General features: G+C 41.8%; 1 protein-coding gene across 3 annotated transcripts in view; it reads left to right on the top strand.

The window, feature by feature from the left end:
- The window catches only part of PDK3 (pyruvate dehydrogenase kinase 3), a 78,487-nt gene that overhangs the window by 32,613 nt on the left and 24,931 nt on the right, over nucleotides 1-20,943 (top strand). For all 3 annotated transcript variants that reach the window (XM_078064365.1, XM_078064364.1, XM_036096517.2), the window contains 4 exons: nucleotides 4,214-4,355; nucleotides 7,660-7,731; nucleotides 11,339-11,523; nucleotides 14,045-14,134. In XM_078064365.1, coding sequence (XP_077920491.1) covers nucleotides 4,246-4,355; nucleotides 7,660-7,731; nucleotides 11,339-11,523; nucleotides 14,045-14,134 — 457 coding nt within the window. In that variant the 5' untranslated portion in view covers nucleotides 4,214-4,245. The remainder of the gene's footprint in view (nucleotides 1-4,213; nucleotides 4,356-7,659; nucleotides 7,732-11,338; nucleotides 11,524-14,044; nucleotides 14,135-20,943) is intronic.

The following is a 20,943-nucleotide window of genomic DNA, read 5'->3' as shown; positions in this document are numbered from 1 at the left end:
AGAAAGAGGATTAAAGATTTACCAGACATACAGGCCTCTCTGGAAACCAGGTATAAAGAGTAAGTCTGAACTCTTGCTCTCAGAAGGCTGGTCAAACGCTCATTTCTAACCGTAACTGTCACCGAGACGGCTCCCTGCACTTGCTTGAAAGTCCCCCCCCCCCCAGATAAATAAATACATCTTTAAACAAAAAAGAAAAACAGAGAACAGAAGAGAATTGAAGGGTCATCAAATGAGCATGAAAACCTGAAGAAATACAAATGAATGCAGTTAAACCAATGACTTCTTTGCATTCACCAAATCAGAGAATGTTCCCTGCCCCTCACCCACTCTTTCATCATCCTCTGAACTGATGCTAGGAAAAAATTTAATTGGTAAAATTGAATAAGGTGAAGCATACAGAGAAATGCAGAATAAAAATAGAAAATCAAAATTAAGGAATGTAGAGAAGGCAAGTGGGGAAAAAATGAAGCTGAATAACTGGAAAGAATCACTGGAAAATACTCAGTATGCCAGAAGACTTATAAAACCTGAAGCCTCATAGAGGACATTCAATTAAAACCAAATTAAATTAAGTTAAAACCAAAAAACTTTTTTAAGTTGAGTAAAAAACAAACAAACAAACAAAAAACCAAAAAAAGATTGTTGGAACTCTTTGATTTAAACTGAGTATCCAGCATTAGTACATAGGACAAAATACTTTCAACTTCCATGAAAACCACAGAAAGGTTAAAAAAATGTTGGACCTTTCATATTTATTTTTAGGTTCACTAATTAACTAAAAAAGGCTTACCCCCTTGTTTAAACTGATGTGTAATTAAGGTATCTGAGTACAAAGAATTCATCTCTAAAGCTAAGGAAGAATGTAGGAGGCAAAACCTGAGATTTTTCAGATATTCTTTTTTTAAAAAGTATTAAAAGTATTCTCTATCTTCCCAGTAAATCATTGAGAAACTACCATAGGTCAAGTCCTCTCATTGCTGCCATGGGGGATACAGAGACAAAACACGGTTCTTTCTCTGCTCGTTCATAACAAGCTGATAATCCAAGAGGGCTAGAATAAATGCCTCCTGGTATTTGGTTATCTTAGACCATACCTAGTCGTTGAATTTTCTAGTTAGCTCAGAGGTGACCAAAGGCCTTTTATTTTAAAATAAATAAAAGTGGATGGTAGGGACACAACATACTTTAATCCCTTTTAATCCCTTTTTAATTATGTAGAATCATCAAATGAGCAGAGGCAACCGCACTGGACCAGAATGTAGCAGAGCTCTCGGGGCTTAGCAAGTATCAGGTTATTTGCTCTGGCACCCCATGGCCTCAGGCTGTTCTGCTTTATCATGCTTTGCAATCATTAGTGCTGGCTCTTTAATGAGCCCCCTCTTCTAAATTTTAAGAGGTTGTGGTGTTATATATTAAGCACTTTTTAACTCTTACTACACCTCTATGAAGTAGGTAGTGTTCCTGTAGCCGACTATACCGAGGCTTAGAAGTGTAATGACACTTGCCACGTCCATAAAGCTCGGGAGGCTCAAGTCAGCGTTCAAACCCAAGTCTAACTCTGGCACATGATCTTGGCCTAATATATTGTTCTGGAGGTCTCCTGTCTTTTATCTGAATTCTGAAGTTCAAAAAGCTCTAAAACTTGGGACGCCTGGGTGGCTCAGTTGGTTAAGTGGCTGCCTTCAGCTCAGGTCATGATCCCAGGGTCCTGGGATCGAGTCCTGCATCGGGCTCCTTGCTCAGCGGGAGCCTGCTTCCCTCTCTGCCTGCCGCTCCCCCTGCTTGTGCGCGTGCGCGCTCGCTCGCGCGCTCTCTCTCTGACAAAATCTTTAAAAAAAAAAAAAGCTCTAAAACTTGTAGTTGTTTTTTCATACCTTTGGTGGCAAAACATGACCTGAACTTACTTCAGGCCATGGTCTTTTTTCTGCTCCATTTAAATGATTTCACCGCAGCTGTATCGTGTCTATATCATAGACAGTGGATGTACATACTCCTTTTACCTTCCGAAAGTCGGAAAACCTTGACATTCTGCAACAGTCTAGCCCTGTGCGTTTCCAGCACAAATGTGGCCTGACGGCCCCTTGCACCTGCCAGCCAGCTCCCACTTCTCCCCGTCTCTCCCCGCCCCCCCCCCCCCCCCCCGCCCTAGGCTTCCAGTTTGCGGCTCCTAATATGCTGTGGACGTGGCAGTTGAAACACGTAAACTTTAATGTCCAAAAAACAGATAATTTTTTCAAATCCTGAGTTCATACTGCTACTCACAGTTACAGTTCAACCCCCGTGGGCCCCTTCCTCTCCTCCTGCATTCCCTCACTTGCTTCTCCTACAGGGAGAACGGAGACATTTCTTCTATGCTTGAAAAAAAAGGTGTCCTTTCTATTTAACCACGATGCAAAGTGTTTGTCCTGGCATGTGAAAAGTTAGATGTACATTTTACCTTAGATAATAACAGGTCCTTCATTTTGTGGTACGATTCACCGTGATTTAAGTATCAGCACTTTTAGTGCACTTAAAATGATTCGTCTATAAGAATCCTACAGAGCGTTTTAGGAATGATACATATTATCTGAAGCAAAACAGCCAGAGTCCTTTTAAATGTTAATCATCTGGAGCCAAATAAATGTGTATAGAGTAGATGATGGAAGGTCATTGCTGGGATATCACACCCCTTTTTCCTCACTCGGGAAAAGTGGAAGACAGAATCATTGATGAGTTAAAGACGCACCGAAGGCCTTCAGTATATTCACCTAGAATGAGGGAAGTAAGGGATGGATTGTGTAAGACTAATCTTTTATTCTAACTTTTTTAACATGGAGAAGGGGGTTCAGGGGTCAGTGGGGGGAAAGAGTGGTTCTGCAGATGACTTTCATGAGTGGGTTCTTTTATTTCTAGTCTTATTCAGTGGGGAGAGGAAAGGAATAAACCAGAACTTGGCTGCAAGTGTTAGCAAATCAGATTTATTTCTGGATTTCTGGTTTGCGGCCTGTATCATATTTTGGAAGAATGAGGAGAGTTTGGAGGAGAAAAGTGTTCCCCGAGCCTTACTTGTTTGTCTCTGGGCCTGGCCCCAAGGTTGCCCATCTCCAAACAGCCTCCCGGCAGTATGGAGCATCAGGAAGGCCTATGGAGTGTGAGGGAGTTGGGATGGACCCGTAAGTATCACAGAGGACAGAACACTAATGTTTATTGATCACCTGCTTTGTGTCAGGCTCCATACCTGTTACCACATTTAGTCTTTACAAAAACTGAAACTTCATCCCCATTCTACAGGTTAGGGCAGCTGCAATTTAGAGCAATTAAGAAGCTTACCAAAGGTTTCTTACCCCCGAAATGGAGGAGTTGGGGCTGAAGCACATTTCTGTCCCCAAAGCTCATGTCCTTTCTCTCATGTCCCCTGTCCCCCAGCCATCATCAGGTTTACAGCAGGACTTGGGGGCCATGCTACTCTGGTCAAAGCAGCTGGGGAAGAGGCTCGGGTTTCCTCATTCAGGTGGCTGTGTCCCTTTTCTCTCACTGTGTCCTAGTTATATAAATTTTATGCACAACCAGCTCAGGGCAACCAACAGAAGACTCTGTGACCTCTGTCTTTATGGTCAACACCGGGTCTTACCTCTTGGACATATCAGAGTAGATCGCTCTGCTTCTGAGCGCACCTGTGAGCTGCTTTCTCTGGCACATCCTGAGCCCCGTGTCTTAATCAGAGCAGGTCTGTGGCTGCTTCCCAGGGTGACAAAGCTCTGATTCCTGGAGAAACACATTTGAAGAAAACCTTAGGAAGAAGCAGTCGACACACAGGTAGTGAATATTTGTGGAATGAATGGGTCTGTTGCCTTCTGGAAACCCTGTGAACAGGAGTGGATTTACATGTTTTCCTACTTTTGTACTTGGCAGTTTTCCCACAGTGTTTATTTGAAAACAAATTCAGATTATATCCCAGGTCATTTTTATATCACTAACGGTAACACTAGAAATGTATTTGTGTTAAAAAAAAAAAACTGCTTTCAAGGTTGCCTCTTGTAATAAATGTTCTTTTTCTATTCTAATTAAATTATTTTCTTAAACTTGCAATTTCAGAGGATAAAAATTTCACTAGAGACTGCAGGATTGTTTAATTTTCTCCTCCTAACCAGTAACCATGCTATCATGAGAGCACTTTATTATTCCATCTGTTAGATTATAAAATCATGGAACACTTATTGTCTCTTAACAGGGAGAGATAATGCATGTGAGAAAACTTCATATATGTTTCTACGAAAGGAGCTTCCTGTAAGACTGGCCAACACAATGAGAGAAGTTAATCTTCTGCCGGATAACTTGCTTAACCGCCCTTCGGTGGGGTTGGTTCAGAGTTGGTAAGTAAATAATGTGGCTTAAGATCGGTCTTCCCATAATGCTCTGAACACCTGGCATGGATCCCATTTTCCCTAAAAGTACGTGTATGGCATGTGTGGGAATGAGTCATTCGGGATAGCTGCAATTTTCCAAGCAGTTAAAAGTTTTTTGTTTTTTTTTTTAACCTGACAATTTCACACTGTCTTAATGAAAAGACTTCTAAACTGTACAAGATAGCTTTCTTGACTTTTCAAATTTTATTTTTCTGGTTATAAATGTAATTGTTCACTGAAACAAAGATTAGAAAGTACAGAAAAATTTAAAGGAGCCCACACGGACTGGTCTGCAATCCGTTGGATAAGGGGATGTTGCCACTTTTTGATCAAGTCTCAGTCTTGCTCCTTTTGTTTTCCTGTTAAAGGAGTTTCTTGGTGGCAGTATTTCTGTTAGAGAAAATTAAGTCATTTAAAGGGGAACCTCAGATTGTAAAAATGCCAGTATGTAATGTGCTTCATTTGCCGTATGAAAAATAAAAAAAAAAATCTCAACAGAGAATGACATAAAGTTCGATGACGTACAGCTCGGATGCAGCAAACGTGTTATTTAATTGAGGAAGTTGAATTTGTGACTCAACTACCCACTAGGTAAGCAGGGTGAGGTCGGTGAATGGTAGGATGTAAGAGCAGGTGGTGTATTTTCAGAAAGGGATTTGCATATATTCGAGAAACACTTGGCTCTCCTCCTCCGTTGCTTCCTACCCCAGATGCAGAGTTTGTTCCAGCAGGAGCAGCAAGTGCTTGTTTGCCTGAAATTTCTTTATTGCTTCAAGAGCATCATCCGAAATTTTCCCGCAGAAAGTGTACAGTCACTATTGGGGTCATTGTGGTGGGGATTGGAGGTTGACTAGCTGGCCTTCAAGTTCCCTGGGCCTGGTGGCAGTGACTGACAGTCACGCTGTCTATCGCTTATGTAGAAGTTACTTCGGGGGCTTCAAAGTGATTCAGCTGGCGAAGTATAGACTTAAATGCTGGGGTCAGCTCTTTTTTTTTGTCTCACATTTCTCTTCTGTAGCCATCCCAAACACATGCATGTCACTTCTTCCTTTTTTTAAAAAAAAATCAATTTTGAAATAATTTCCTATATAACAGAAAGATGTGCAAGACTAGTAGCAAGAATTGCCATATACCTTCATCCAGATTCACTAATTGTTAACATCCGGTGCCATTTGTCCTGCTGTTCTCATTCATACTCGCGCTCTCTCTCTCTGGATGTGTGTGTGTGTGTGTACACTTAGGGTATATCAAGCGTGGTACACACATAACATATATGATACACATTATTTTTTTTCCTAAACCATTTGGATTAATGGCAGACATGCCCCTCTACCCCTAACGACTTTGGTATGTATCTCCTTAGAACAACTCTTAGAAAACCACAGTATGATTATCAGATTTGGGAATTTAACATGGATTTAGTAATATTTTCTAATGTGGGAGAACTTGTTCTCGTTTCATTAATTGCCCTAATAGTGCTCTTTTTTAAAAAAGATTTTATTTATTTATTTGAGAGAGAGTGAGAGAGAGCACGAGGGGGGTAGTGGCAGGGAGAGGGAGAGGCAGATTCCCTGCTGAGCAGGGAGCCCAATGTGGGGCTGGACCCCAGGACCCTGGGATCATGACCTGAGCCAAAGGCAGACGCTTAACTGCCTGAGCCACCCAGGTGCCCCAGTAGTGCTCTTCCCCCCCCCCCCCAGCAATCCCCGCCTCCCCAATGCAGGAATCCAGTTTAGGATCACACGTTGTGCTTAGCTGTCATTTCCTTTTCCTCTTAAAAGTGACTCTTACTCATAATAGGCCGTGAAGCCCACCTCAGCTAGAGTGTGTTCTCCTTGTTCTCTTGACTTTCAGGCTGGGAAGCTCAGCAGCATCTTTGGCTCCTCTCCACTCATGACTCTGCTCTTTAAGTGAACTGCTTATCTCCCTAGAATCCTGCTGGCGTGTGACAGGATAGAGGGCCTTGTTGCCTCTGGCTGACTTTGCCCTCTGCGGGAGGTTTGACCTGATGATTTCAACAGTGCCTAATCCATAGACTGATTTGCCCAGAAGCTTTTAAAAAGGATATCCAGAGATGAACATACTTTAGTATCACTCATCGTTACAAAGTTCAAGTGAGGCTGATTAATAAAACATTATTCCTGTTCATGTATTTATATGCTTTGCAGTCATTTTTTGTTACTGGAGTACCCTCATCCTCCCTCCAAAGCTGGATAGGAGGATTAGTGGTAATTAATTGTTAGAAATAATTATATCAAGGGATAATTCTTTTGGGGCATGTTCAGATCCAAAGCAGAGATGACACACCTCTGAGTAATTGGCATCTCTGAATCCCCTCCAGATCTAGCAGGTTCTGTCCGGATATAGCTGCCTCAGTAATGTGCCTCTCTGGATCCCATTTTTCTGTGTTCTCCAGATATTTATTTTGCACACATTATTTCCTGTACTGGCCCTGATTGAGATATGTAGCTATTTTTAATCCAGAAGCTGTTTCTGAGGACCTAAGAGGCATTCCTTCTCCTCCTCTGCAGTGTTGATGAGATTAGTTTAACTCTGAGAAGGAACGTTTATTTCTAGTTTCGAAGTTCTCAGCATGCACTTTAGTGTCACACCTGTGTTCCTGACAATTCATATGCACATCTTGGCTAATCAAACTGTAGATTTGGTGTACCAGTTAGAATATGTTCGTGAGTAGCAGAAAATCCAACTAAACCATACATTGGCTCGTGTAGCTATAGGATGAGCTTTTGGTGTTGGTTGATTTAGAGAATTCATGAGATTATCAAGGCCTTGCTTTCCATGGTGTCGGCTTTATTTTCAGGCTGGATTTCCTCCTGGTGGCAGAACAGCTGCAACCTTTCCAGGGTTTACATCTACATAGCCCACTGTACAAAAAGCAGAGCAAGTTAATTTCTCTCCCAAAGACCCCCACCACGCCTTCCCTTTTATTTTACTGGCCTGAATTGGGGTAGTGTGCCCATTCCTGAGCCAGTCCCTTTGTTCAGGGGAGTGCAATGCAATGACAGGCTTAGGCCTAGACTACTGGACTAGTTAGTAATCAGTGACGAGAAAAATACTATCACCCAAAGAAAAATCAGGCCACCCAGGAGCTTTGCATGGCATCGGCTTCCCCTGCAGCACTTGGGCTGCAATTGGTGGTGGTGGGGAATGGGGTAGATACCTGAGTGAAGATTTAGGGTACTCTCAGGAAGAGGGAAAGGAGGAATGGATGTTGGGTAGGCAATTAACAGAGTAACTCATCTTTTTTTAGGTATATGCAGAGCTTTCTTGAACTTTTAGAATACGAGAATAAGAGCCCTGAAGATCCACAGGTCTTGGATAAGTAAGTATGGTACCAAACTTACCTGACAGTAAAAACATCCAGGTTAAAAAATGTTTTGGTAAATGGAACTCATGTCATTAAGAACCAAGAAGTGTAATTTGGATGAAAGCATTAAGTTTGTTAATGGGTAACAACTCAATATCACATTTTTAAATAATTTACGTTAATTTAACATAGCACAAAAGGAATAATGACCCTTTAAATTATGTTTCATGATCTAGATCTTAATAAATTTTCACTCCTGGTGAACTGGTGCCGGCCACTCACTATAAATATTGCAGTAAATGTACCACCTAGTGGTAGTTTTAAGAATGCAGTGGCCTCTGGATAGACCTGAATTTATCTACTCAGTCCTTTATAAATTTTTTTTTTTCAATTTTTAAAAAAAATTTTCAGTGCAGCATAATAGTTGAGCTCAGGAAACCTGTAATGCTTTTATTTTGGAGCAGCATAAAAGAGTGTGCTTTTAATATAACGACCTGAATTCTCTGCTCCTGTTCCGCACAAAGGCTGCTAACTTCTCAAGCTTATGGAAAATGTTTCTGTTTTTTCATCTTCATTTAACTGAAAAAACACTCACCCTAGCTCCGAGTGTTGTCTTTTTTTTTTTTTTTTACCCCAAGAGAAATTAAGTATCCCCTTCACATTACTTTCCTCCTGTTTCACGTACACACGAGGGACTGCACATGGAAGGCCTGTTGTGCTGAAGAAGTTTTTTCTATGGAGAATCCTGGTCCACAGAGTTGTGACACCAAACACCTTACATATAGGCATTCCAGAAAAAGAACTAAGAAACACTGTTAGAAAAGCACTCCATAGCTCGAGGCATTCAACCCAACCCTTCCAGTTCACAGATAAGGAAACTGAGGTCAGAGAAGAGCAATGACTTGTCCAAAGTTGTAACATGAGTTGGTAGCAGAGCTGGATCTGTAAATCCTTGTTCCAGTTCCATCATGCATTGTTGTGCACAACTTACCAACTGCGAGAACCGCCAGTGTGCGCCCTGAGTAGCGAGCTCCAGTTTAGTTGTAAATTAAAATACAAGGGGGAAGAATCCCCACCTGTTGTATACTTTGCTAGGTGTTTTGCAAATGGATTTGTGATTTGTGAAAGGGAGGCGTTGAATTAGAGCCCCAGATGCAATGTTCTTGCTAGAGGCCATTGCTCTCATTTAACGTACTGAAATTAAAGGAATCGAATCCAGAAGCTTTGTTTGCTCACAAGTCATTAGCTAGTAACAGTTTGTTTTGCTGACATCCTAGAAATTAGGACTGACTTCTCTAGCTTCAAATTTTAGGGTATAGATTTGTGGAAGTAAATAATATTAAATTGCTGCCGTATGTTTCCCAGAATCCTGTCTCAGTTTCTGGAACAGGTTATTGGTCAGATGCAATTTATGGACATGAGCCCACTTTGGAAACTGCCAAGTGCTGGATCCAGTGCGTGTGAGATCATAATGATAATCGCTCTCCCTCAGTGAGTTTTGGTGACTTGCCCAGGTTCACACAGCTAGTCGGGATAGCTGGGGTTTCAGAAGCCCGCTGCCCCTGGCAAAGGAAGGAAAGGAAGGTGAGCTAGTCGCTTTACTCATAGTGGTAGCCTTTTCCAGTCCGGGAGAAGCTGTACAGGAGTCCCAGGCACAGAGCTCATTTAAGTGAGGTGAAAGCAGCTTAGAGAACAGGCTTGTTTCTCTTAATGATAAAGTTAAGAAGACCCCAGAAGACCGGGGAAAGCATTCTGAGAATCGAGCCCTTGAGGCAAGTCTCCTCCCTTCTGCTAAGTTGAGGTGCTTCTCTACTGTAATGAAATCTTTCACTTGAGTGATATTGAATTTATAAATACATTAGAAAGAACATTATGTAGAGGACAGATTGTCCATTATCAAATTTCTTGTGAATAATTATGACCTTCCAGTTTCAGAGTTGATTTATTCATCTCTGCTGTCTTTGTGTGTGTGTATTTGTTACAGGAGTATTTCATCACTGAGAAACGTTAAGACTATTCAGATAAGTGAAAAGAAAGTCACTCCAAATTTCCATTACCAGGGGACAACCACCGTTAACATTTTCCTTCCATTCCGTACTTTTTCCTAGGCACCCATATTTTTATATGTGCACAATATGTTTTACAAAAATAACTGTGGACATTATAGATCTCTATACCATTACTAATGGTTTCAAAATGGTCCGTCTACAGGTAAGTCATGTGATTTGACCTCCTGTCATTGAGTTGTAGAATGGTTTGTATTTTTCTTGCTACTCTAAACAGGGCTCTTAAGAATCCTGTCGTTTTCCTAGGATCAATTCCTGGGAGTGGAATGAATCTCTTTGGTCTTTGATGTATGTTGCTCGATTGCCCCTAGAAATGTATCAGTTATGCTTTCACACTCTAGAGGACACTGGTTATTCTCTGCCAGTGTGATGAGTGGAGACTAATTCTGCATTGTTTTGCTTTTCTATTACTCTTTTTGAAGGGGGAAGTTATTGGCATTTGCATTGCCTCTGTGGTAAATTTCCCATTGATACCGGATCCCTTGCCTCGTTTCCTGTTAGGGTGCTCATCTTTTCCTTCATTAAAGACAGTAGCTCTTGCAAATGTATTTTCCCCAGTTTTCACTTTGTTTTTTTGACTTTAATAACCTGTATCCCTGTAGAATTATGCCGAAATTCTGCATAGTCCTATCGTTTGTTTCTTCAGGGTTCTACCTGTGGTATTAAGCTTAGGACAGCCTTCCTTACCCCAAGGCATACTGTACTATCTACTTATTCACCTGATTTTCTTTTATTTTTTTTCTGTGATTTTATTCTTTTACATTTAAACCTTTTAACTAAGTTATTAGCTTAAGGCTTGAAATTGGGACGTGACTTAAATTGGTAGCCAGCTGTCCCAACTAATTTGATGGTTTCCCTACTGACTTGAAATGTCACTTTATCAATATACTAAATTTTTATGCACACATACTTACTTGCCCTTGGGCCTTGTTCCAAGCTTTTTATTTGGTTCCATCGACTTGTCTCTCTGTTCTTAGTTACCATTCTTAGTATATTTTTCCCTCTGTATCTTTATAGTAATATACCATAATTCTTGACTCGGTTTGTTTTAATTGCCTTTGTTCTGTCTACATTTCATCACTGTATTTTACTGCTATGAGAAATTCATTTCAAAATTTTACTCTTAAAAAGTTTCACATTACTTATTCATGGAAGCTGTTGCTTTGAGACTTTCTAATAAATCCCTGGAAATTTGGGGGGATTGTCCTCATGTTGTCAGAAGAAATGTTAGTGTGTTCTACAATTATTCAGCAAACATTTATGGAACCTGTATTATATGTGATCACTTTTCCATAAAGTCAGTGGATTCCTAAGAAGGTATTTAAACATTTTTTCTTTACTAGAACCTTTTACTTTTTGTGTCTGTGAAAGAATTTGGATAGAAAGTTCCAAGCAAAACCTTGGGTAATACTTTAGTTTCTCCTGTAGCCCATAATGGTAATATCTCTACTTATAAAAATACCAGCACCTAAATAGTCCAGAGACAGCGCTGGGAAGTTTATGCATCAGTGCGTGAGGTATAAAGACTGACCACTTTTTATTTCCCTCCCACACAGCTTTCTGCAAGTTCTCATTAAAGTCAGAAATAGACACAACGATGTGGTTCCTACAATGGCACAAGGAGTGATTGAATACAAGGAGAAATTTGGGTTTGATCCATTCATTAGCAGTAACATCCAGTATTTTCTGGATCGGTTCTATACCAACCGCATCTCTTTCCGCATGCTTATTAACCAGCACAGTAAGTTGGGTTTTTGATCCACTTTCGAAAGGGCACCCAGAGTGATTTCTCCCAAATGTTTTCCTGTTGCTTCACTTAGAATTTACTGATCTGAAGTTTGGTCTGTAGAAATTTCATTTCTAGGGGCGCCTGGGTGGCTCAGTCGTTAAGTGTCTGCCTTCGGCTCAGGTCATGATCCCAGGGTCCTGGGATCGAACCCCGCATCGGGCTCCCTGCTCCACAGAAAGCCTGCTTCTCCCTCTCCCACTCCCCCTGCTTGTGTTCCCTCTCTCGCTGCGTCTCTCTCTGTCAAATAAATAAATAAAATCTTAAAAAAAAAAAAGAAAGAAATTTCATTTCTAGTTTAGTTTTTCCTAAGTAAATCCTATCTATTAAAAAGCTCTTCATGGGCGCCTGGGTGGCTCAGTCGGTTAAGCGTCTGCCTTCGGCTCAGGTCATGATCCCAGGATCCTGGGATCGAGCCCCACATCGGGCTCCCTGCTCCGCGGGAAGCCTGCTTCTCCCTCTCCCACTCCCCCTGCTTCTGTTCCTGCTCTCGCTAACTCTCTCTCTGTCAAATAAATAAATAAAATCTTTAAAAAAAAAAAAAAAGCTCTTCGTTAGTGTTCTTTGTTAATGGAAATCCTTGAAATTTTGATGTTCATATTAGAGGCAGGAACTCTGCCTGCCTTTTAAGCCTCTGCTGTTACATTCCTGGTGAGGGTGAGAGAGTACTTTGATGTGTCTCTGAGAGTGGGTTCTCGTCTTTATCCAGGATGTTATATGTTTTTCTTTTTGGTTTTGAAAACACTGATACTGGGAATATTGAATTGGCATTTTGACATCTGAGCGATTGATCTTTAATTTCACGGTGATCATTGAAATCAGATTAAGCAGATTGTCAAACCATAGTCTCATATGGAGAGTTTTAGTCCACTCACCAGGATGTTAAGCAGATTAAAAAAAACAACTAAAATTCTTGCCACAAAAAACTTTTTGGCTCATTTTCAGCATTGTCTCTTTGCCTGATTTCATAATTCTTATGAAAAAGCATCTACATGTCTAGAGTCTAAATCATCCTCTTTGCTGAAGCAGAAAATGGGCAGAGCATCTCTATTAATTTGATTTATTTGGATTAGTGAGTGTTATACAATTATTACGTGTGGGTTGGTCCCAAATGTATATCTTTTAAAAATAGAAATGTCTGACAGTTTATAGGAAATTTAAATGAAAAAAAGAACCTAATTACTATTCAATTAAGCTACTTACATAACTACAATTTCTTTTTGACCTAAATGTGTCTGTCTACGTATATATGTACATGTTTTTAGATCACTGATAAGCTTGTACACCTCTGTTTTTCTTCCATTTAATCATTTGGAAGTTTATGTATTGGCCTAATGCCTTATTTGTCATTTTTCATAATTTAAAATCTCCCCTATTTTTTTTAAAGATTTTATTTATTTATTTATTTGTCAGAGAGAGAAAGAGAGAGAGAGCACAAGCAGGGGGAGCGGCAGGCAGAGGGAGAAGCAGGCTCCCTGCGGAGCAAGGAGCCCGATGTAGGGCTCGATCCCAGGACTCTGGGATCATGACCTGAGCCGAAGGCAGACGCTTAAACAACTGAGCCACCCAGGTGTCCCAAAATCTTCCCTATTTTACCCCCTAATTTAAATTCTCCTTTTGTGGAATCTAAGTTATCCCCAATTTTTGTTTGATTTGAAAATAAGTACACCTATAAACATTTGGATTCAGATTACTTTTTTCTTTGGGGCTCCTTTTGGCTTTTATTCAGAAGCAATATTTTGTAAATCTTGTGTATTGTGGAAGTATTTGAATGTAGTTTTTTTTTTTTTAAAGATTTTATTTATTTATTTGAAAGAGTGAGAAAGAGAGAGAGAGAGCACATGACAGCGGGGAGGGTCAGAGGGAGAAGCAGACTCCCCGCTGAGCAGGGAGCCTGATGCGGGACTCGATCCCGGGACTCCAGGATCATGACCTGAGCCGAAGGCAGTCGCTTAACCAACTGAGCCACCCAGGCGCCCCTTGAATGTAGTTTGAAAGATACTTGAACAAAAAAAAAATATTTGAAAACTACTCCCCGTGATGGAGGCATTTAAAATGTTCACAGTGAAGTCACTTCGCAGGCCTGCACTAACAGTACAGGCTGCATTTTATAAATAAGTAGTGAATGTTGGAATCACTGTCTGGAGTAGTACCGAGAAGGTGAGTAAACTTGGCTGAGGAGGAAAATAACTTTTTCATCCAAGTCACGTGGGGTCAGGGAGAAAAGGGCTGGACCCCTGGCACGTGTTACTGCTTTCAGACCTGCTAACTGCAACCAGCAGATCTTAGAGCATGTCCTTCCTCCTTTGCCGTCCAGTAGAGCTGATCACCCCTCATTGTATGTGTTCTCTAGCTTTAAGTCACTCACTCTAGATGCTAAAATGATTCTTACAAATAAGACAATCCTTTCAAAACTTGTAAGGCTACCTTGCCTGCTTTGTTTTTAATCTCTCCCTTCCCTTCTGTGTTTGTTTAGCACTTCTGTTTGGTGGTGACACTAACCCTGCTCATCCTAAACACATTGGAAGTATTGATCCCACCTGCAATGTGGCTGATGTCGTGAAAGGTAAGGAGACCACTATAATGTTAGTGATTGTAGCCCAAGTAGGACTGTGGTTTAAATGAGGCAACTCGGCCATAATGTTATGGTGCTGAGTTCTGTGCTGATTCATCAGGCCACTCTGGGCCCAAGCCACTTGTGCCAAATAGATGTTCTTTCTGGGCAGTTCAGGAAAAGATGCATAATTAGCCGTGTTTGAAATGGGAGTTTCTACCTCATTGACTAGTTTTGTCTTAAACACTAAATGGTTGTTAGCTTAAGAAACATTCTAAGTTTTGATTACTCCCATTATCTGAAACTTCCAGAAAATGCAAATCCATGTTCTAAAGTTCGGCTAAATTCACATGTTTGTAAAATTCCAGCATCTTTTTGGTGTGCACCCCAGGTTTGGGAATCTATGTGGCATGTGAGCTTCACGGGTTCACTGGCCATCGGGCTGGTTGGACACTGTTCTAGTAGCCTTAGGGTAGAACAGAGCCCCACAGCCATACATCCTTGGTACCCAGGCACTTTGAATTTGAACAGCAGTTTCCTCATTATTCATTTAAGGTAAGTGTTACCTCCGGAAAGCCTTCCTGGTTGTAAGTGACCCACCAGGTGCCTGGACCTTTTCAGGGTTTTTTTTTTCAGTGTTACAGTTACTCTGTGCAGCTTCAGATCCCCAAAATACCCTTCCCAAGATTGGATCTCCTACTGTGGCCTTCCTCTCTCTCCTCTAAACACCCACAAGTTTTCATGACCACAGCTTTCCCGGTTTTCATCACAGATCTTAGATGCTCCTACTTTTTCGGAACTGTGTAGCTCAGTAGGAAGCAGACGAGGGCCTTGTCTTCTTGGTGAAGCTCTCAAGCCCACCTCAAGCAGAGTGACCTTTGCTGTTTGAGCTTAGAGGGCCAAGGGAGGTGGCCTAGTAGGTGCAGCCTCCCCATTGGGGGAAAAGACCAGACCTTCAGTGGCTATTGGTAAGGAAAACCTGTACTGTTTACTCTGGGCATTGCTAAACCCAAGGAGAAGGACCCAGGCATGGTGGCCTTAGCTCACCCAAGGATCTTTGAGCTGTTCCGGCCTTGGTTTAGGTAAGATACATCTACTCAAATTATTTCAATTATAAGGTGAATAGGCCCAGCCTCAGCTCTCTAAGAATCCTATAGATTGCTCACTCACAAGGTAACCCTGTGGTTGATCATGACCTCTGCAGATCCCAGGGTGGAAGGGGAGCAGGATCAGTCTTTTTCTAGCGTGTGTTCATCAGACCCTAGCCCAATAGCTTTTATGAATCAGAAAGCCTGGTTCAGGTAGTTGACTGCCCTTAGAGAAAAAGGCACAAATTCGGAAAGCAAAAGGGCATTATTATGTACTGCATATATGCCTTTTCTTTTTTTTTTTTTTTTTTTTTTTTTGATTTTATTTAATTTTTTATTGTTATGTTAATCCCCATACATTACATCAATAGTTTTAGATATAGTGTTCCATGATTCATTGTTTGTGCATAACACCCAGTGCTCCATGCAGAACGTGCCCTCCTCAATACCCATCACCAGGCTAACCCATCCTCCCAACCCCCTCCCCTCTAGAACCCCCAGTTTGTTTTTCAGAGTCCATCGTCTCTCATGGTTCTTCTCCCCCTCCGATTTCCCCCCCCTTCATTCTTCCCCTCCTGCTACATTCTTCTTCTTCTTTTTTTCTTTCTTAACATATATTGCATTATTTGTTTCAGAGGTACAGATCTGAGATTCAACAGTCCTGCACAATTCACAGCGCTTACCAGAACACATACCCTCCCCAGTGTCCATCACCCAGTCACCCCCTTTTCTTTTGAACTATAAGCAATTTGAGGTCTGCTTTTATGTTTTACATATGTTTTATAACTCATATAGAATGTAGTATATACCTTTAAGATGGTCCATGAATATTCCTTGGTTTGATAAATGTTAAACCTTTTGATAATTTACTTTTTTAAAAACAGCCTTACCGAGATTGAATTCTCATATCCATACAAGTCACCCATTTTAAAGTGTACGCACAATTCAGTGGTTTTCAGTGGTTCAGCACAGGTGCACAGCCGTGTATCCATCACCACCATCAACTTCACACCGTCCTCATCAGGGAAAGAGACTCCATGACCGCTGGCCAGCATTTCCCCCCACCCAGCCCTCGGCAACCACGGGTCTACTCTCTCTAGATTTGCTATTCTGGACACATTACATAAGTGGAATCACACAATACGTGGCCTTCTGTGTCTGGCTTCTTTCACTTAGCAGAGTGTCTTCAAGGGTCCTCCGCATCACAACATGGGTTAGTACTTCATTCCTCACCACTGAGTAACGTTCCATTGTATGGATATACTGCATTTTGTTGATTCATCAGCTGATGGACACTTGGGTTAGCTGGGCAACCTTGAACATGTTATGTTAACTTCTTTGGGCCTCAGTTTCTTCACCTATAAAAGGGTGCTTTCGGTAAGTCATCTTTATCATAGGGTTAAATGAGTTAATATAGAGAGAGCTCCTGAAGCAGGGCTCGCACCCAGTAAGGACTGCAGGCAAGTTTACTAACGGTGGTCCTGGATCATCGTCGTTTGGCTTCTCCTTTTTTAAGTGTGATACCAGTATTGTGATTATGTTTTTTAAGGGCATCCTAGCTTCTAGAATGCTATTTTTGACATGTTAACACATGATGTAGAATGACATGTGGGATTTGCCTCAAAATGACACAAACAGAAAAGACTGGACACGTGTTGAAAACTGTTGAGGTTGGTAATGGGTACGTGAGGAGTCCTTATATACAGACCCGTGTTTATCATCTCATTGTTTCTTCAGTCTTTCATTCCCTTTCAGAGAGATTTAAACCATGAATCAGTGCAACTAGATAAGTAAGGGCGTTCTGGGCACCTGGTAGCCCTTCCGTGGCGCAGAGAGATGAAGTGGCGCTAACGTGGGTCAGGAAGTCAGGTCGGAGGAGAGGAGGAGGAGGAGCCTGCTGCCCTTGACTCTTCAGGTGCAAAGATTCTGCTGTTTTGCGGCACTTCCTGTCTGCGCTGCTCTTCCCCGCCCTGTTCTGTACTTCTGGTCGTGGCCTTACCTGTACTTCCGTTGGGCTCTCTGACTGCGCCGTAAATTTCTCAAGGGCCGGAATTGCTCTTAACCACTTCTGCATCCCTCCTAGGGACAGCAGTTTTGTAGTGAAAACTAGCTGAAGGTGCAAAGCAGTTGGACTGAAAGTGGGAAGTTTAGGCCTCCGGGCTACCTCACAGCCTCCTGATTTCTTCGTCCTTCAGAGTCAGGGTCTGACCACGGGCCACATCGTCCCCTTCCTCCTCCTGTGCTTATTCATAGCTCTGACTCCTCTCTTTCTCCGGCCGTTTTCCACTTTTTACCCAGGGGCACCACTGTTGTGCTGTGAATGAAGCTTCGGCAGTGTCCTCATGTAATCATTCCTGCCACTTGTCCACATAATGTAGAGCCTGGATTCCTGGCGATGCCGGGGCCTGTCACAGTCACCCCCTGTGCTCTTCGGCCACTCAGATCACCACTTCCCCAACACCCATGCTTGCACACACACTCCTGCCCCACACTCATGTGGTAAAGAGGAAGGGCTCGCGTGCTCCCTGCTCCCCCCACTGCATCTTTCAAACCAGGTTGTTCGTCTTTCGACAGCTCCTTTCCGTAAGGAACTGAGCAGCGGAGGGTGGTTTCAGTTTCTGAAAGTGCATAAACACATCAAGCTACGTTCACACAATCAACTCTTCTGCCACCCTTCATTCCCTTCACAAATCGTGCCTACTCATACCCACAGCACACTCAGTATGCTTGTGCATACTTTCTAGAATGCTCTTGTGCTTTTTCCACCTGGTGAGGTGGATGCTTACTAAGGGCCATTTACTTGTCCTCAGACCATTGGTATAAGTTTTCCACCTGTTGTGACTCCATAATTTATTTCAGTATTATGTAAACTGAAGAAATGGGAGTACAGAAAAGAGACTTATCTCCATTAAAATCAAGTTGAATGCTTTGGAAAGACTTGATAAAGAAGAGTCTCTAAAAATGTAAGGAATGACAGTGAACAAATAGCTCTTAGGTTGCAGGGCAGCGCTGAGTAAAAATCTCAGGAAGAACCTGAGCTCATGTTGCTTCACAAGTATCTTTAAGTTTATTACTTTTTAAAGGGATAGGGATAGGAATTCACAGATATATGTGGCATAGTTTATCTAAGAAAGGTGACCTAGAACCCCAAACCGATCCATATTGAAGGAAAAGGCTTTGGCCACATCTGAAAACGTTGGCAGAGGATAATTATATATTCAAATGTGCATTTTGAAGTTAGTATTTACAATAATAGTCATACTTCGGGGTGTCCTACTTTATCCAGCATTTTTGTCAGTGATCCAACTCCTGTCCCCAGTTGGGTCAGTTGAGAGGACTAATATACCATGGTACCAAAATACTAAAAAATGCTAATTGAAGAAAGTTTAGGAAATATTGGGGAAAAAGAAAAGAGAATAAAAATACCTGTTTTTATAACTCAGTGAGAATGTTGTTTTATACATTTGAGTTCATACCACATTGACAGATGAGTATGCAACAGCAAATAACGTGAGTAATCCTTGTCTCTACAGAATCCATAGTGTTTGTCTGTTCCCCTTCTCCAGCACTAACGCCCATCACACACGACCTTCCCGGATGAATTCAGCACCTGACAGTGTAGCCTCTTTTCCATCCTCTGTATCATTATAGTTGGAGTCCTTCCTGTATCTCATCTGCTATACTCATAATCTCTGTATGCGAATGGGTTTTCCAGCCGGGTGTGTAGAATCTTTATTCCTCAATGGAGTATTGGCCTTAAATCAGGTCCCTTTCCTACCATGGCAAAATGGGCTGGGCAACCTAGCAGGAAACCGGAAGGTCTCTTCTCCCTGTAGACTAAAGCACATTTGAGCAGTCAGCAGTCAGTTTCATTGCCTCTGGGCCCACTCTTAATTCTCTGAGTGTCACGGTACCTGAGCAGATGCTCTTTCTGGCTCAAGATAAGACTGAGAGAATGAACAAAGTGGAGAGCACCAATGGTCAAAAGGCCTGCAAATTCTTGCATGTGTTCTGGCAAAAAGGCACTGGAATCTCTACCCCCAGATGCCTCGGGAGCAATGATCAGAAGGTCTCAAAGGGCCCACGCCTCACAGTTATTCCCAGTACTCCTGAGTGCTGTCAAGAAGATGACAGTATCTTTTCACTTTTAGTGAAGTCTTACTGCTCCCTTCCTCTTTTTTGAGCAGTTGGTATTTTTTTGTTGGCTTTTTATCTTTTCATATCCTAGTAGATTTCTCAGTTACTTTACTTGGTGTATCTCTCTCTCAGATACTGTTTTCCTTTCATTCTGTTTCTGGAAGCTTGATGTGGAGGGAGTAGGGGTTCTGGGTTTCACTGACAGCTCTACTACTGATTTTTGCAGCTGTGAAGATCCTGCATGAGTTAAGCACAGTCACATCTCTAGCCCACACGCCTTGTGTGCACACACAGAGGCCTATGTATGCGCATGTGTGTGTCTTACAGCCTTACGGAGCCTTCATGAATGAACAACGATGCATACTTAGATCTCTTGAGACAGACTACAGAACACCTTTATGTAGAAGGGTAGGGACAATATTTTTATTTTTGACTAGGCAGTTGTATAAATGTGTAAAAGTGGGGTGCATCTTGCATAACACTAATTAAATGTGCAGAACACTGAAGCATGACTCCTTGCTGCTTACTTAGCACGTTAATATCTACCTTTACACATCTGCAAATTATAGACTCATGGTAGTGAATGCTAGAATTAGTGTTATAAAGCTGTTCCTATTATCCTCTGGGAGGTACCTTCCATTGTGACCCTTTTCTCTCCTGTGTTTGTAAGAAACCAGGAAATAAAACGGAAAATCCTGTGGTAAGATCATTTTAAAGGTACAAACTTAAATGCTTGGTACAGAAGTCGGCTCTCACAGTGATGTTAGCTTGCCTGTGTTGTTCCTACATGCTATTATTGCTCAGCATAACAGCATACAAATGGTATCCTGAGAGCAATGTCATTATTCTGGTTCAGAAATAATGTCTTGTGCTCTTACTTAGGGTTCTTCAGGTTGCAAGGTACAGAGATCCACTTGTGTTAGCACAAGAAACAGACTTATTAAAAGAATCTAGTAGGTTCCATGGTAGTCCAAAGGCAGGAAGCACATCACAGTTGGAGCTATAGACATTGGAACTGGGAAACAGAAAACAAAGTTGTTTTCTGTGTATCTTTGCAACTGGGGTTGCCAAGTCATGGTCCCTCCATCTTTCTCTTGTCTGTAGGGTGACCGACTTGTTTAGGGCAGCTCGTTTAGGGCAATGGTGGGCACTCCAGGCCCTCTAGATTATAACAACTCCCAGTGTGTCCTTTTTGTCTTCTGCGCTGCCTGAGTGTCTCGATCCTAAATTCTCAACAAATGAATTTAGTTGGCTCAGCCCATCTTTTTGCTCATGACCACAGGTTTTAGGATTCTGGTCGAACTGTAGATTGGTTGCCCTACATTAGATGTTCTGTCCCCACTTGTCTAGTTGGCTGTGCTTTGGAGAGTAGAAGGTCCAGTTCTTAAAAAAACTCTGGTTCCCACTTGGGATGGGTTCTGGGTAGAAGGATGATAAACATACCTTACCAGAATTGCTTTGTAGCTTAGAAGGGTTTCTAAAGCAGCATATTCTCTGACCTTGTGATGCTTCGTGGTCATTTATGTCACCTCTTCTGCCAGTGGCTTTTTACACTTGAGCTTGACAGTTTTTTATATCCTGTTAGACCCAAGTTAG

Source organism: Halichoerus grypus, chromosome X (assembly GCF_964656455.1).
Source record: "Halichoerus grypus chromosome X, mHalGry1.hap1.1, whole genome shotgun sequence".
Taxonomy (NCBI): Eukaryota; Metazoa; Chordata; class Mammalia; order Carnivora; family Phocidae; genus Halichoerus; species Halichoerus grypus.
The sequence above is the reverse complement of the archived record's forward strand: the minus strand, read 5'-3'. Positions and strand labels throughout refer to the sequence as shown.